The 18,606-nt window shown below is 38.8% G+C and overlaps 1 protein-coding gene across 1 annotated transcript in view; it reads left to right on the top strand.

The window, feature by feature from the left end:
- LOC114152835 (zinc finger protein 536-like) overlaps window positions 1-8,239 on the top strand; it is a 35,950-nt gene extending 27,711 nt beyond the window's left edge. The window contains exon 4 of the mRNA XM_028030908.1: window positions 7,794-8,239. Within this exon, the coding sequence (XP_027886709.1) occupies window positions 7,794-8,029 (236 nt within the window). The 3' untranslated portion in view covers window positions 8,030-8,239. The remainder of the gene's footprint in view (window positions 1-7,793) is intronic.
- The last annotated feature ends 10,367 nt before the right edge of the window (window positions 8,240-18,606 follow it).

The following is an 18,606-nucleotide window of genomic DNA, read 5'->3' as shown; positions in this document are numbered from 1 at the left end:
TTCTTTTATAGCCTTCCCCTGACTGATACCTGTTGATAATGAGATCCTGCTGATGCTATGGAAGCTCTCTGTCCATGGCCTTTCCTGCAGGACTCAGAAAACATTTGAATAAATGTGTTATGCAGAAATAGTATTATCTGGATAATCAGCCTGGCTATCTGCTCACGTAGAAAATCTGCAAATGCTGCTTTAGCCTCTCATCATATTCTTTGTACTTTTTTAAAAAAAGACATTGCCTTTGTAACAAGAGTGGGTGACGTTCCTTTCGTTTCATGACATGACTCTCCAAATTATCCCCTTTGTTTCTTGCAAATAAGAGAAATGTGTATAACTAATTGGTAGTAATTCAGATCACTCAACAGATTCATCTGGTATCTCTTTTAAAGAGATTTAAAAACTAAGAATAGTTTGGATTTTTTATGGAGTTTAACTCTTTAAAACGTTGTTGTTACCTGTAATGGTAGAGAAAGGGATGAGAGTGACTCAAAGGAACAAGAACAAATTTTGAGTTGGGTACAAAAGACCTTTACTTCAGACCTAAAATGTCTGCCTGGAATGTATTCAGAGAGCATCTTAGAGAGTTAGGAAGGAACGTCACCGGTAAAAGCCAGTTTTGATTTTATTTTTTTTATGAGGGTAAAAAAGTGCTTTGGTTTTAGGCTTTCTTGAACTAGCTGTTAGTTTCAGCTTTTAGGTCTATCTAATCTGGATTTATATGAAATATAAACGCCAAAAGAGCTATCTTCTACATGTAAGACATTAACTGCTTTTACACTTTTGACAGAACTTCACTATAAAACTCTCCCTTTAACTAATCAGCCAAATCATCTGCATCGTCATTGGCCATCAGAGCAGACTTCTCAGATGCATGAGAACAAGGAATATGAGAAGATCAATAAAGAAAGGATTAAGAATAAAAGAACATGGAGAGCAGAGAGAAAGAAAAGGCTCTGATTTGAAAGGTTGAAAGGGGTGAGTCATTATCTCTTTGTCTGACCTCTGTGTACCCTCAGCGGAGAGGGTGACAGAGAGCGAGAGAAAAGGAAAGAGAAAAGGAGTGAGAAAGATCACCGTAGATGGAGATAGATGGAGCGACAGCGAGGTGAAAGAGGAGCGGTAGTGCGGCTGTCTCTGCGAGCAGATGTCGTTTGAGGGCAGCGAGAGGGCAGCGTAGCCTGCCTTTGTGCCGTGCTTCGTCCCATAGAGATAATGAAGGGTGGAGCAATGGGAAGGATGTGCAGTCATCACTCACTGTCTGTGTGCCATCAGAGCTCAGGCCTGTGTCATCCGTCACCATTCAGCTCCTCGGGCCCCCGTCGGCCACGCCACTGTCATCATGGTCATTATCTCAGCCTGTGACACGCAACACACTCGCCTCACACAGCACACAGACACATAGATTCATGCAGCTCCAAATACATGTGTAAAACCTCGTGTGCATATCTGTGTAAAGCCAGTAATGATATATTGCTAAACACTGTTGATGGAAATCCCAGAGTCAAAATACAATGTGTTCACTAATAGCTTTTAAATATGAATTTTACTGCAAAGCAATACAATGTTTTTAAACAAACTAGGCCTTAGAAAGGATAGTGGAGGTGAATGAGTGAACCTCTGACTAAAGATTGCACAGAGAATTTTCTAAATTCAGTTGAATAACTAAAACTATGCAAAACCCTGGAAAAAATTTTAAAAATGTGGCTACTGACACGTACTGGATGTGGATGTGGTGGCAAACATATTTTTCCATGGAACCTTTACTTTACTATAAGAATATCAATGATTCTTCTGAAAAATAACAATAGTTGTGTCAAATTATAACTACTGTCAGTTTATTTTTGCCCAACATTGTTATAATCTTTCCACATTTACCCTTCTATATTTTTTCAGTCCTTTTTTGCTTTGACTTTTTCAGGTGTAGTAGGAAGACATTTTCCTCTGACCTTGTATTATTAACATGCATAACCCACTGAGACAAACAAAGATTTGAAGTTATTTTTCTGTTATCAACTTTAAGGAAATGATTGTGAATCAAAGAATAACATCTACTAGCTGATGATATTGATATTGATTTTGGTTTGGTCAGGGGGCATATTTCATTACAGTCAACTGATCGAAATGGGAATCAGAACCACAATCAATTGAAAGATGCAATGTGACATTTTCTGGAAATTATATATATATATATATATATATATATATATATATATATATACATATATCAATAATTAAAAAAACAATTACTGAGAGAAATAAATATATATGCAGTGGTGACATACTTTATTTCCAAATAATTTGTTTATGAAGTTGAAACGAAAACAGATCTAAGTAAAGTCACAGTTCAGTGCCAGTAGATGAGAATTTCAAAACAGATTTCATTATTAGACAAAATTTTGTGGTGGAAATGCCAAAGACTCAAATTATATATTTTTTGTATGTAAAGATACATTTGAAAAAAGGTTTCAACCATAACATCCAAGAAAGTTTCTGGCCTCAGGATTAATCTGGCAACCAGGTTGTTTACACAACAATTAACTTTATACATACAGCTGTTCTGCACTTGCTTTTAGTTAACTATAAAGCTCTTTTCAGATCATGTGGTTGTGAAGGTTTCATTATGTTGTCTGTTTAATGTCCAACACCAAAAATGAACAGCAGTCTTATAAATTGGTTGCCTCTTTTGGAGCTGTATAATAAAATAAATCCTTATTGCAGATTTGAAATGACAACACAAAAAGTTGCATTTAGCAACTTGCACTGGACTTTTGTTGGAGTTTTATGAATAATTATTCAAACTTTCAGCAGAAATTATAACTTGCATTAATATTAAATTAAGCTTTTTTCCTTAACTCCATTGTCAAACTAGAGGATTGTAAAGTGAATTCTGATTTTCTCTCTAAGGTCTCTAACACATAAAAACTTATTTGTGTAGACATGTTTTTTAATTTGCCAATTAAATGAACCAAATAATGACAAAAGTGATTTTAACATAATCGTCAATTATGGATCAAAGCCTTTGTTCCCAAACTTAATTTGTTTTTGTCTAAACTCAAAATAAAATGCATCACGGAAAATATATTTATAAGGAGTTTAATTTTTATGTATTGAGTAAAAGTAGAAACAGATCGGCTGGTAATTGGCAGATTTTGAGCACAGCTAAATTGACTTCATAACTACTATTATCCTTAATAATTTAATTATATTGTTGCACTAGTGTTCTTTATTCATTATTGTCTGGGCGGGAAGAAGGGCAGAGAATAAAGGGGAAGACATGCAGCAAATGGTCAAGAAACAGGAGTTGTGCTGCATATGATGGACCTGCTCTGCCAGAGAGCCAGGCTGATGTTATGATTATGCATGTATTAGCTTTCAAAACAGTAAAATACACACAACAACCAAAAATATGTCGACACACATTTTAATAATGCGCTAAAATGTAAAAAGTAGAAAAATAAAACAAAACAATCAAAAAAAAAAGCAAGACATACGTCCTAAGGATAAAACGAACAATGATTCTGGACAGGCCAGATGATATGCAGAGAAGTCAGTAATTAGTAACTCAGTTTTACTATTATCAATCAATGAATCAATCAATGAATCAATCAATCTATCAAAGAACTTTTCATAGTTAGATGCAAAATAAAGCACTTCACAGAAATTAAAATCAAAGCATACCGATGGCAATAAACCCCAGACAATGCTACGCTTTCAAAACAGTATATTAATCATCAACAGGAGAAAACTGTCACATAAAATTAGAACTTAGGTAACATAGCAATGCTTCACATGAGAAAACAGACAGATTTACTCACTAAAACACTTACTATTAATGTACTTAACCATAAGTATAATAAAATATATTTTCCTTCATTTATGATGAAATTAAAAGGTAGTAGCATAGAGTTCAAAGTAAATAATGTTAAGTTATGAAGATCAAAAAGCAATAGAATTGAAGGTAAAAGTGATAAAGTGTAAGGAACAGATTGAACAAAAGATGCACAAATAAAATGAATTAAAAGAGGAATAAATCTAAAGTAAAATGATTAAAATTCAACTAAAAGTCAGGCTGAAAGGCTACAACAATTACCTCAGTCTCAGATGCCCTCATGTCTACAGGAAGGTGAAGACTGTAGAAAAAAATCAAAAAGCCTCAGTGAGTTTTTCACTTTAAGTACCAAACCCAGTACTACTTCTGAAAACATGAACACAAATCTCCACTCGGTTAAACACTAAGCAAACCCTTCTTCATTCTCCATTTACATTTATTTACCAGCACATACATGAACTCTTATGTACGTGTTTATCTGAATGTAAGCGGCTGCTATGAAGCTCGGGCTTGAGCCGACTGTGAAAAGCGGATCATGTGGTGAGGAGATGGATGGCTCCGAGCCCACTGCTGTCTTCCCTAATTGTAAAATATTAGTTACATTAGTCTCTGGCCTGTGATTAATGGAACTTATTTGGAGGTTGCCCTCTCTCGGACCTCCCCTCTCCTTCTGGGGGGTGGGGTGGTGGTGGGGGGGACAAGGTGGGATGGTAAGTAAGGTAACAGAAACGGAGAGAGGGGGATGCAAGCAGGGTAACAAGCAACTAATGTGGACATAAGGCCTTTAGGCTTCTTATAAACTCAGTTTATGAGAGGCTGTAGACTTGTTCCCACTGTCTATATGCAATCACAAAGTATTTAACAAGACTGAGGAAACTCTGCTCAGTTTATTAAGTTACACCACATGTGTGAAATCTGAGAATGTGAGATGAAAGCGATGTGCCAGACCCAAATCACAGAATCAAAAGTGTTTATATTTCCCCAATTTTTTCATTTCCAACAGTAGAGGCTTGTGGAAGTTGAGGTGAGTCAGGTGGGCTGCAAATTGCTCTCTACCTGAGTTTTCTCCTACTATTGTCCAAACAGTTTCCACACAAACTCCTCTATGCCACCCTGATAACATTCAGACGTGTCAGACCTCATCCTCTCTTTGACTACTGTGTGGAAATGTGTGTGTTTGTGTGTCCTTTACGGCCATCAGGTTATTATACACCGACAGATGGGGCATTACCTTTTATTGCTCGCACCTTCTGTGAGTTTTCCCTCTTTTCCCCCCCAAAAACACCTTTTTTATGTAGATGTGAAAGTGAGTGTTCAGCCGCGTGCAGCTGTCTCCCCTCCGATGAGGAGCATGATAGAGAGGAAGAGGCGAGGGTGGGGGTGAAAGGGCTGAGACAGCCCTCAGTTTTTGGGAAGTGAAGTCAAATGACATCAGCACATAATGGTTTACTGTAACCATGAATCACAGAAAAAAAACACACACTGCAGTGTGAGACAGAGAGGAACAGAGAAAGTCGTTATGTGAGGTAACATCTCAAAAATAGCACTGCGGTGAACAAGGACATTTGGCTGTCTAGGTAGAAAGGTAAATGAGTCAGCCGGCTGCATTTTTGTTTTGATCTTAGCTGCACCTTCAGGCTTCAGTGTCATACAGATTTCTGCTGAGGCCACAGTCAATACTGGAAGCTATTAACGGTATGCGTTGTTGTTTGTATCTTAAGGGTACATGGTGTGCTGCGTCATGTTGCTTCACTTTTGTTTGCTGCGAAACTATGTAGCAGGCACTAAGGAGGTGGATAGACAGGAAGTTTTGGCATGCATTTCTGCCCAGCTGCAGACGTCTGTCATTCCTCGGGTTCAACACTTGTGTGCATGTTTATTTATCTGTGTGTAGGGGTGTGTGCACGTGGATATGTGTGTATTTTTACTCAGAGCAGGAAATGTGAGCGAAAACACGCAAGCCTTCCCATAAATAAAAACCTATCATCACGTTAGTCGTCATAGAGTTTCATTGTATGCTAATTTTCAAGCGATTAACAAGATGTCAGTTTAATTTGTCCTTCACTCATAATACACTTATTTAAAATGGTTTTTACTATAAATACCTAGAAGGTACAATTTCCCTGTTGCTTGTTCTGCCAACATGTTATTGTCACCTCAGTAGGAAGACATTTCATGGATATTCTTGGCAGATATAAAAACCTCACGTTTTCTTGTGCACCATGTTTCACTACTTCCTTTTCCACCTGATTCACAGTGGCTTAAAAAAATATGTTTCTTGTTAAAGCAATTTGTCTTTGTTCATAAACAAAGATACTTTATGTTGTTGATTACATACATCTTTCAAATTAGTGAACCGTGTTGTTTTCCTCAATGATTGATTTTATTCAACTTTTTTTCCCCATGCTTTCCATTCTCATCACAGTACTGAAACTGCCCTCGTCAAAGTGTTCATTGATATCCACATAAATACAGACTGTGGAAGAACCGGAGTGATGGTTTTGTTGGACTTCAGAGCTGCGTTTGTCCCAACAAGATCTAGAGAAACCAATCTAGAGAAATCCAATAAAAGTACTTTTGTTAGTTTATAAATTGCTGAATGGCTTTTCACCAAAGTATACTGCTCAAAAAAATAAAGGGAACACTTTAAGTGTGAAACACCTGTTTAAGTGTTCCCTTTATTTTTTTGAGCAGTGTACATTATAGTCCTGTTGTATCAACCTTCCAGAGCACCCAGTCTTCTGGTTCAGGTCTACTCTGCATCCACAGAACCAGAACTAAACATGGAGAACAGCATTCGGGTTTTTTTGTATCACCAATCTGGAACAAACTCCCAAATTGGTGGGAGTTTGTTCCACCATTCTCAAGGCTGAAAAACACCACCTGCTTAGCGCGTTTGATTAATAACAACAACTAGAACAATGGTCAATATATTTGATTTATATTTGATTAGTATTATTCTGGGTGATTTTGATGATTGCAGTTTACAAAATGTAATATTTGTTGCCTTTTTCATAAGTGATGATCAAAAACTGAGTAATACAGCATTAATATTAGACTCTTTCATAGCAGTTATAGCTTATATACAGTCACTCCAAATTCTGTAGACATGTTTAACCAGAAAAAAACTATAACCAAAGATTTATAATTTATATGAAGAGTAAATTCAACCTCATTAAAAATGTAGCTGCCACAAATTTAAGATTAATTTTGGCGGTGCAGAGACATTTACTTGCTTTTGGGCAGCTAACAGCGAGTCTGGAGGAGCTGCAGAGATCCACAGCTCAGATTTTTCATTTCAACAGGACAACCGCTAGCCATGAAAAGATGCAATCTGTGTTGACAGACCACACTGTAAGCTCATGGAAGATGGGATGAAATCAAAATGGACGTTTTTGGCAAAATTGACAGAAAACTAACACTGCCCACAATCCTGAACATGGCGTCAGCATGTTGCTGTGAGGATGCTTTTTTTCCAAGAGGGAATGTGAACCCAATTAAGAGTTTATGCAAATTGGCACTGAGCTAAATACAGGGATGTGCAAGAAGAAAATTCTTAGAGGCTGCAAAAGATTTGAGAGTGGGGAGGAGCTTCACCTTTGACTAGGACAGCGGCAATAAACATAAAGTCAGCGCTACATTGTAATGGCTTTATTTAATGGATAACCATGTCTAAAACTAAAGCACCTCAAACATTTCAGTTTTTTATTTGCATAAAATATATAGAACCATGTTCCTTATACTTAACAATTATGCGAAACTTTGTGTTGGTTTAGTCCATAGAGTTTGAATAAATTAAGTTTATGGTTAACATAACAAAATGCATAATAGTTCAAAGTGTGAATATTTTTGCGAGGCACTGTAAGTTGTTAGTTACTTCAGAAGTTGAAATGTTGAACAAAAAATTTATTTTTTTGTACTAATGTGTCTTTTTTGTTTTCTCTGTGCTCCTTCTCCTTGTTTCCAGTTCGGAAGCCATTCCAGTGCAGGTACTGCCCCTACAGTGCCTCCCAGAAAGGAAACCTGAAGACCCACGTCCTCTGTGTTCACCGCAAGCCCTTTGACAACAGCCTGTATCCCGACCGCCGCCTACGACGCTCGCACACACCCCAGGCCCCCTCCAGATTGTCTCTGGGAGTCACAGGAGATGGTCGTGCGTCAGGGAGGGACCAGATCAGTGTGCCATCGCTGGGTGGGACTTGATGCTGCCATAGCAACCGAAGATACAGACAGACATGATAACTGTTTTAGCCTCACCTTGAAAGGGTTAAGATGATTGAGATTGTTATAAAAAATGTTAACGACCAACCTTGATGTACATTCCAGTGTTTACTTGAAGAGCCACAGTACGTATTTATCTGTAGCAAAAGAAGCTGCCTATAATAATAAAGTCCATTGTGATGTGAAAGTGTAGCAAATGTGCTTGTTGCTGTTTATTTTTTCAAAAGTGTCCACATGATTTGCTCGTGTTTATATGCATCTATCAGTCCAACACTTGCCTGACACTAAGGGTGTTTCGCTCCAGCCCAAAGTTCTTGTTCTTTCATCCAGTAAATACCCCGTGTTGCATTTTTTTTTTTGTAAATATCATTTAATTTCTCTTCCAGTCCACAAGTCTTGTCTATCTGTCAGGATGTGGTGCCAGATGTTCGGCCTTTAATCGCAGCAGATGTAATGAAGTAGAATGTTGCACATCGGAGCTTCCATTTGTTCTGGATTCCACTCCAGGGAGAAAGCCTCTCTCACATATAATTATTACCCATTAACTCCTATGCTTCATGCCCTCGTGCTGGAACAATGCTCAATTAAGGGGAACCACGGAAATGGAAAAAAAACAAAAAAAACCTGCAGAGATTCATTGATAGCACATTCAAATGGATTTTACTATTTTCTATTCTTTTTTTTTCTTCTTCTTTCTTTAAAGTGGAACCACCCATGTGTGCATAAGCCTAATGTACTAGCTAGTAGAGCGCAAGCCTAATCAACACAGCTATTGTAAGCTGCTGCTGCCATGTATGGTAATTTTAGCATGATGTGCGCTGCCTCAGCTTCCCGTGCCAGTAGCCTGCCTGTACACCCAAAGATCACCTTGGGCAGCTGTGTGCCTGCTCAGCCGGGCCCTTGTAGCCACAGCGATGTGACTTTGACTGACAGCCCGCCTGACAACTCCATTCATGCGCCACCTGCTAGCTGTCAATCACAGCGGCCATCCTGGGGCTATTGACGGAGCTGTCAGCCTGTGTGAGATGTGTCTGTCAAAGCCCACCCACTCTGCCACTCTGTCTCCCTGCCTGGGCAACCTGACGTTCGTTTACTGTCCTCCTTCCACCTCTCTTTCCTTTCCACCTCCGTCTCTTTCTTCCTCTGGCAGTCTGTCTGTCTCCTGCCTGGCTCCCATCAGGGATACGACAGCCCCTTAATCCCCGATCCAATCACAGATTCTTTGGATACACATTTGTCATCCCTAAACCCTCTGGTTTTTGTAATGGAGTGCTTCACAAACACTTCTACAGACCTGATATACATGTTTTTATTTCTGTCTCCTGTTTCCGTCCTCCTCAACGCCACCACGTTTTTTCTCCTTCCTTTGCGTTTCTGTCCCTGCCACCCTCCTCCTGTGCTCATTCACCCTTCATCTCTCACTCCGACAGTTGACAAGGTCTGGGCCTCCAGCTGACTGGAAAATCGGACGCCTGTCATACCTGTCAATACTGTTTTAAGACTGTGCCAAAGTGGATCAGGCCAGAACAGTCGATCTTCTGATTTGACCAAGGTCACAGAGTTTTTGTGACAAGATGAGGGGAAACTCTTGAAATTCTGCAACTTGTGCCCCTCCAACAGCCCTCTGGATATGGATCATCCCTGAAGCCTCATCCTGTCAAACCTCCTAATTAAGCACAGTTTCCCTTAAAGCAAGGCTGCTTAATTAATGCTGGGGAACTTTGTTAATTACTCTTAATGGTGATGAATGCTTTAGTTAACGTCTCGCTGCCACTATCAATGTCATACTCAGGCTTTTTGTACATCAGAAGGGCCCATGTCTCTGGAGTTCAACCTGTGTTTTTTTTACTGGTTTAGTTTTAATTTAAAGTCCAAGGTTCATACTGTATTACATCGACCTCTAAAATGATTTTCACATCAGTGAAGATCTGTCAAAAGTATTAATGTAAATTGATCTATTAAGCTGAATTTGTGAATGAATGAACTGAACTTTCATGGCCAATTTCTGATCTCTGGGTTTTGTAAACCTAAACAATCTTAGCTGATTCCAATTTCTTTAAAAAAAATATTACAAACATTTAATATATATATATATATATATATATATATATATATATATATATTTACTTCAGCTTTCTTGCTGTGAGTTAACACAGTTGACGATACTCCAGTAAAAAGCTTTTTATTCAGGACTAAGAAATGTAAAATACAATTGACATTGCATTTTTATCCTCCCTGGTTTAAAATCTCACATATTTAGGAAACTCACCTAGATTTAGAGTTTCTGGGTGTTGTTTTAAAGTTTCAGTGATTTGAAACTGAAAAAAAAAACTAAAACTAACAAACAAGGCTGGACAAGAGACCAAGACTATCTCAGCACCAAACACAGTGCTGGAGCACAGATAGATGAAAATAGAGGGTCGTTGCCAAGTCTTTTCAGCCTTTTGAACACAACTTTACAAGGGGTGATAAGAGTTGTGGAGATTTTGTGTTTTTAAAGGCATTTTGCTTCCAAGACAGCTGCGGTGTGGCCAATTTTGTGCATTTATTAAACATAATTGCATCCAGTGAGTCCTTACTCCTTTCTCTCTAATCAATAATCCTGGTTGATCTAAGCATGTGGGATTAAAGTCATGCAAATTTGAACTTTTAGGTTAAATGTTGATCAATTCAACTCTTATCACACTTTATTTGCTCATTTTCCTCCAGTTCTGGCTAATCTCTTGGTTATCCTCCGCTTCACTACTAACATTCGCTGCATATCTGCAGATCATGTTTGAGATCTCTCTCTCAGCCACATTGAGAGAGGCAGGGCATGTACAGCTAATCAGCTTGAATAAGTAAAGGAAACAGTTTGACAGGCCAGGTAATGAGAAGTAATGAATCACTAATCACAGTCTCTTACAACCCTTGGAGCACAGATGAAAAATTAAAGGTAATTAGCTTGCACAGTTGTGAAAACAATATTTAAGACTGTTGGCATCGCATGGCACAGACTTAACCGATTTTCTCTGCTGATAGCATACATCAGCGCCACGCTGAAGTCCTAATATCAAGCTGTTACTGGAAAAGCTTTCTCAATGTAATTTTAGTGACTGATCTGATTGGGGTGTACAAGCCTCGCTATTTTCTCCCCTCTCTGAAGCAATCTTACAAAAATGCAAACATGATAAATGTTTCAGTTAGTTTTTCCTCTAGTTTCTCCCCACCGATGTTAAAAGAGAACATGGCTGCACCTTACTTTGCGATTTTCTTCTGAAAATAAACACAGTGGAACAACAATGCAGGTGATTCAAAAACATCTGGTCAAAGCTGGGATGTTTCTGCAGCTTCCCATTGTTCCTGTGCTTGATGGCACTGAGAAAGATGCTTTGATGGAGCACATGTTTGACAAGTCCGTGTGAGACTCAAAGTACAGGATCCAGACATGGACTGTCAGTCAAAGCCGCCACATCTCCCAGCTGAGACGTGCCAGTTTAGTCACAGTTACAAAGGAACTAATATGCGTTAAGTGGAGCAAGGCACACATATGGGCCTGGTAGAGCCCCGTGTCCCGAGGCAGGGATTGAATGAATGCCAAAGAACATAAGCCCAAGATATAAAAAGAATTACAAGGGGACAAATAAAACACGGGGATTATGTCAGTGTGAGAAATGGAGGCGTTGTAATTCTGCCTGTGTGCTGGCTCACCTCTCCCTTTTCAGCATCCGGGCCCGTGGGCTGCAGCCCTGCAGTCCTGCACCTGTGTTCTGACTATCTAGGAGATTTAGATGCAGAATTCAGGAAAGGTCTTATCACAAGAAGGAGGACAAAGGAAAAAGAAGCAGAAAGTGAAACAAGCTAATGGTTCCTGTAAGCTTCATTAGGCTGTGTTCATTTGGGATCTGCAGTGTTAGTTTCACATCATACACATCATTTTATGTCTTGGTGAGTTTGGAGTTTTGCTACATGTTTATATTTTTTGATGATGGATTGAGGATCAAGATGTCCAAAGCTCCAGATATTGTTTTATAAACTTTTACTTATTGAAAACTTTTTAAAACTCTCTGCTGTGCTACAGATCTCCTCACCGACAATGAAGCCTGTCGGGAACTCGATAAATTGTTACTTTTCTTGTAACATTGTTGTTTCTCCACCATTAACACAGCTGAATCACATCGGCAATCTTCAGCTTGGACTGACACTGCTAAGACATTCCTCCTGGGTCTGATTGGTTGTTTCTTACTGGGCACATTTCTGCAGATGGCTGTAGGACCACTGGGCGGAACCAGAGGGACTTGTTTTTTTCACAGATTACCTGTCTCGTATTCTTCTGTCGTCATGACACAGTGATCGTTAATACATTTTTAAGATACACATTTTTACAAAAGTGATCTGCTGCAGCTTTAACAAAATTGATTGCAGTTTTCCTTGTATGAGGCAAAATACATAACCACTTTTACAAAGTGCAAAAATGGGAATAAGTTTAAGTGCTTCTCCAAAGTTCTGTACACTTTTTTTTCATATTTGATTTGTGTAATTACACCACTAAAATGCCTCACTGAAGGATGGTGTCATGAAACTTTCCCAACATTTTGGCAGAAACACAAAAATAGTTTATTTTGTGATCCTTCCTTCATCTTCAGCAGTATTTTTTTCCACTACTCAGGAATAAACCCATTATTTACTGACAACCCTCCACCCCCACCTCTTGTTTGATCAGGCACAGAAGATAAGGAAGCAGCAAGTAGCAACTCTTGATGAATCTGGGCATGCATTAGGAGTTTCCACTTGAACCAAATTTAGAAATTTCAGAGAAATGGTCTGTGTCATACTTGTTGCATCTCCCACACAGTTTAGGATGTGCCTGTCAATAGGGTGTTGTCTCCCCAGTGTCTTTTTCACCAACTTCAGAAAAAAAGGGAATTGCAGGATATCTTTGAACAGCATTGTGATAACCGTAAAAAACTTGTGGCAAGACAAAAGAAACCGCAAAAATTTTGTTAATCTCGCCAATGGGTTTCTTTCATTGCAAGTGCTCCCAAAATGCCCGGAATAACTTTCAATGTCACTGGGTTTCTCTGTGTGTTCAAGAAAGGCGGGGTGAGGTGGTGTGTCTGTGTGGGTGGGGGTTGAGATTACCGTGAATGTCATCCTGCCTCCTCTCTCAATCATCCACTTTCAATCCATCGCCATCTCAGCGTTTGCGAGACAGCTCGGCGATGATGCCAGTAAAATGGGATCAATAGCATAGGAAAAAACGGACCAGACAATCTCTTACCCCCGTGAACTTCTGTACCCATGATTGATTTGTCCCCTACCACAGCAGAGGAGACATTAGAGACTAAAAAACAAAACAAAACAACACACGTGTGATCTTGTGCTTGTGCACCTGTGTATGTGTGCTGAAACATGTTTTTGTAAAAGTGTGGTGTCTGCTTTTATGTGTGTGTGTGCGTGTGTGTACCCGGTGATTGATGATCTGAAACACACACACATCATCAGCAAGGCATTTGTGAGGTGTGTGAGTCAGGAGCTGTCATCCCCCTCAGTCTCCCCAAGCAGAGGCCCCGGCTGCTGATTTATAGTAAATCATTAAAATCTGCTTATTATTGCAGCAGCTCATCACCCTCCCCCTTTCTCAGTCCCCATAACCGGCCCCCTCCCCGCCCCAAAAACTCACCACGCCACCGCAGAGACACGCTGAGATAGAGACTATACACGCAAAGTGATGGTCAGCAGGTTCTGGCACATTAAATCCATTTCTGACGCGTGTTTGAAAATAAATATCCCAGATGTCTTGTTTCATAAACATTGGCTGAAGGAACCAATAAAAGAATCTGGCTGCGTTCCTGTACAACAGCTGGAGCCAAGTGGACGGATCTGTCTATCCACCAAATAAAAAAGGAAAAAAGCGCGAGAGAGAAAGATGGAGAAACTGTCTTATGGGTGCTCATGCTCACGTGTGCATAAATACAGACACGCACACATCCATGCACACCCCTACTGTCTCATGTCTCCAAAAGTGAAAATGTGATGTGACTTGAACAGTGACAGGTGTGTTTGTCAAGGATGTGGCTGTCACTTCAAATCAATGGACGGGAGCATCATCTTAGGGAGACTTTCCACTTCCAAAGGTTTGAACAGCTACTCCGTGCTTCACTGCAAGTCAGAGAATACCAAGTTGTCAAAGTGGCATTCATGGAGCCCCGCTAAGGCGCCGTAGAACAGAAAAAGAATTGAAATTTTAGCCAGCATTTGATCAGAAAAGTGGATCCAGTGGAAATTACATACAGATTCACATAGTGTAAGAGAAAATCATTACCAGCATGTCTGAGGGTCGTTATAGTGGACGAACTGAAGAATTGTTGCAAGTTGTGTAGGGGACCAAACAAAATGATGATAATCAGTCTGCTGAAAGGCTGGAGTGAGAATCACAGCTTGTCTACTATCGCTCGGCGGTGCATGGTTTGTCAAATGTGTTTCAATTACATCCTTTAACTTGAGGCAGTATCACATCCCCATGAAGTGGTTTTAATGAAATTTGGTGCAATTGTTTGCTATGCAAGACAGGTTTGTTGAGCTGAAGGAGAAAGGGAGAAATGGTACTTATATGAATGTTGAGGAAAAGATGACATTAAGAGGTGAGCAGACCCTAACCCTAACCCTAAAATCTAGAAGAAGCTAAAATCTAGTCCACTCTTGTCACTGGTATAGATATTTTAAGGTATGCAAATATCAATTTTTTATTTATTTTAACATGTTTCACTCACAAAGTTTAATATTTTGTTTATAGAGATTGTGATAGACCAACACAAACACATACTTATGAAAGAAAAAAAAAATTGTTTTTCATCATTTGCTCAAAAAAGTCTAAAGACTGCAATGTGCATTTATGCATGCAGGCAACTCTGGAGGAGCTGGAGAGATCAATCTATGAGAGGTCAACTCTCCAAGAAAATGTTATCTTTATGGAAAATTGAAACGAAAAAAGCTATTTTCAAGTGAATGTGTAGGGGACACATTTACACGTACAACAAGGTACTTGTTGAGATGACAGGATATCAAACAACACTTTGTGCTGATCCATAACATAAACTCCAAAATAAATATACATTAAAGTTTTTCATTGTGATTTCCCAATAAGTGAAAAAATTTGAGGAACATAAATACTGTTTCTACTGTACCTGTTCACTGTCATCCCAAGAATCTCAAGTTAAACCTCACTCTGTATGAAAACAGCTGTTCTACTGACCAAAATTTCCTTCTTTCTTGAATGCTTCATTCAAGTAGTTGAGCTGTTTAACACCCCAAACTTGAATTATGCCTCCACATACTGTAGACTGGATAAAGTAGTTCAGCAACTCAGCTCAAATCATTCACCTTCAAAGTTACAATTCAAACTTCAAACGGTAATAGACTTCCAATCATTTCCTGTTATATCAGGGTCAGTAAATCAATGGCGGACTGTTTATCACATTATATCTGCATTATGATGATACAGAAAGGTGTATGCTTCATTCATCTTTTCTGGTGTCGACATCTTGATTAAAATGTTTAAAGGTCCATCTATGTCGCTCATATTTTTGTCCTTGTGTCTTTTTTCAGCTTTCTTCCACTTGCCTGATTTATTCCCTCATGTCTATAAATACGTTGACGGTTTTCCCGTGATGGATTGGTCTGCTAACATTGTGCCAACTCCAGGTAAACAATTACTATTCATGTTTTGTTGTCATGCGATCTATACCAGGATACTGCCACTTAGCTATGTACAAAAGGTTAGGTCTCAGACTATTGTTCTGCATTTGGTCAAATGTCACTCATTTAATGATCCATGGCAGTAACAGAAAATGTGACGCGTCAGAGTGGAAAGGTCTTTAGCTGGAACTGTAAGGATGTTTTAAAGCCCTCCAACATGTGAGACATTTCTTTGTAATTTGTGTTTCTTTTTTTTTATTATCAGTTTGGTCAGAGTGAATGAGTGTCACTTTTTGTTGAGAAAGTGTACATTTAGCCTCTTTCCATACATCACTCATTGTTTTTACAAACTCCAGAGTCTTTCCAGTCCTTGAACCCCGTGGGCTGGATCAGTCTGCAGTCATTACGTTGATATGAACATTGAGTCACTGGGAAAAGAAAGAGAGCGGGTTAAGTCCTGTGACTCTGTATGCATGTGTGCATATGATAATATGTTGTAGGCCTACATCTGTCAGAGTGTGATCACTGTGTTAGGAGTTTATGAAACAGCCTCTGTATTGACATTATTCACATCCCTCAGGCCACAGAGTGAATGGCCCTTTTCAGAGCACACTGTGCAAAGAGGATTAGATAGAATACCATGAGATAAGTTGCAGAGTAAAATCATGTCATACAATACCAGCATTCAAGAACCCAAACAAATCATCATTTGAGGAAAAGATGGTTTGTTTGGTGAAACAAATTCAGCTGCAGCTAGCTGTTATTTCCTTTTGTAACAACTGCACAATTCAAAGGAAAATATGAGTCATCGCTTAAACAGACTTGAATCAGTGAAAATCAAAGAAAAACATACAGCTGATCTCACAGGTCTACGCAGTCCTGTTAACCCATCAGATAACGTGACATTTGTTCTGCACACTTCAATAATGGAGAAATAGGTTGAAGCACCAATCTTCTTTGTCAGGAGTCCATCATTATCTCACATTATGAATTGGCAGTGTTTGCCAATTCTACCTCGCAAAAGTCCTCAAACTGTATTACTTTTAAAATTAAATCAAAGGCTTTAATTTTCACCTGTAGCCATTATTTAGTTGATTTGTATGTATGCTTGAGCTCACTGTGATGCTAAATTAAATCTTTTTGGTATTTTGCCTAAACAGACATCTAAATTTTATCTGAAGAACAATTATCCCAGAATACAATGTTACCACAATGATGCTCTAATGGCACAGGTGTCAAACTCCAGTGCTCAAGGGCTGCTGTCCTGCAGTGTTTAGATGCGCCACAGGTACAAAACACTGGAATGAAATGGCTTAATTACCTCCTCCTTGTGTAGATCAGTTCTCCAGAGTCCTGCTAATGACCTAATTATTCTATTCAGGTGTGGTGCAGCAGAGGCACATCTAAAAGTTGCAGGACAGTGGCCTGTTTGACACCCTTCCTCTATGGCGTTATTGCTGTTTTGGCAATTTTCTATGTTGCTTTTGTGTCAAATTGACATTTTAGGATTTTGACCCCAGGACTGTAAAACATTAATATACCATACATCTCAAAAATTAAAAATATTGCATAAAAGTGCAACATTTCTTGCTAGTCAATTCAGAAGGTGAAACGGTCATTTTATAGAGCTTCTTCACAAGTGGAGTACATCCTCACAGTATCGAATATTTTCAAGTCTAAAGTTCTAATGAAATCAATAAAGATTTTATTTTTTTCACCAAAATAAAAATTTGGTGAAAATATTTTTAGAATCTAGAGAAGTATAAGTATATACGTCTATGTCGAACATATCGAAGTATAGTCAAAGTAAAGATATGTCTATACTTCGACATATCTATGTCGAAGTATAGATATATACTATACTTTGACATATTGAAGTATAGATATGTGTATACTTCAATATATCTATGTCGAAGTATAAATTATCAGCCCTTGAGCAATTCCAAAAGAAAAAAACAAAACACTGTTAATTCAACTTTAGGCAAGCATAAAATAAACAAGTTAAGACTTGACAAAGCAACTAAATAGGACTGTGAAAAGATCAGATGTAAATGTGAAATCAAACTGCGTTGATCTTGTCTGTAACTGATGGTAAATCTATGTTTGTGAAAAGGTTGAAGTGAATTGAAAATGTCAAAGTGAGTGGGCATATTACTAGAAGTTTTTGTTGAGTAAAACATTTAAACTCATTAAAATGATGGGTTGAAACACAACAAAAGTCTGCATGAGATGAAAATGCTACAAAACAAAATGTATTTGTTTACATATTTACATCTGTTGATTGTAAGGAGTTCTGCAACAGGGATTTGTCAACCTTGAAATTGAAACCCTAAATGGGTGTCAGCTTGTCTCATTAGTGTTGACCTGGGCACATCCAAAAACAGAAACCCAAAGTGAGCAGAAAACAAAGTGATAATGATAACAAGTCGCATGAACGCGGAACCCTGATGCGATTAATCCAAGTGTTTATGTGGAGACACATTAACAGTGACAGCAGCAGGCTGCTGTTTGGACTCAGCTGTGATGGAGGGACAAAGCTGTGGCCCGTGGTTCATTGGCTAAGACATTACTGGGCCATTTCTGTCTGAGGCAGCGTGATGCCTCGTCACCTGACACTAGGCTGCTTTGACATCTGAAGCACCTTAGCTGAGGAGTTCTGAAGACCTCACGCCTACATGCCATCAGTTTCCTTTACAGATATTTTTTGAGGACATCTCACCATCACTGTGCTCTTGCACCTTCCTATGAAGTATAAGTTATTAAGCCCTAAATACATACATACAGATTTAGTTGAATCTGTTATAGAAAAGCTTTAGGGGAGTTTTGTGAATGAATGATCCAATGTACCTAAGTGTGGCACGTTTGAGGAGATTTTGTTTACG

The sequence above is a fragment of the Xiphophorus couchianus genome, chromosome 2 (genome assembly GCF_001444195.1).
Source record: "Xiphophorus couchianus chromosome 2, X_couchianus-1.0, whole genome shotgun sequence".
NCBI classification, from domain to species: domain Eukaryota; kingdom Metazoa; phylum Chordata; class Actinopteri; order Cyprinodontiformes; family Poeciliidae; genus Xiphophorus; species Xiphophorus couchianus.
Note: the sequence above shows the minus strand (reverse complement) of the source record. Positions and strands in the feature narration are given on the sequence as shown.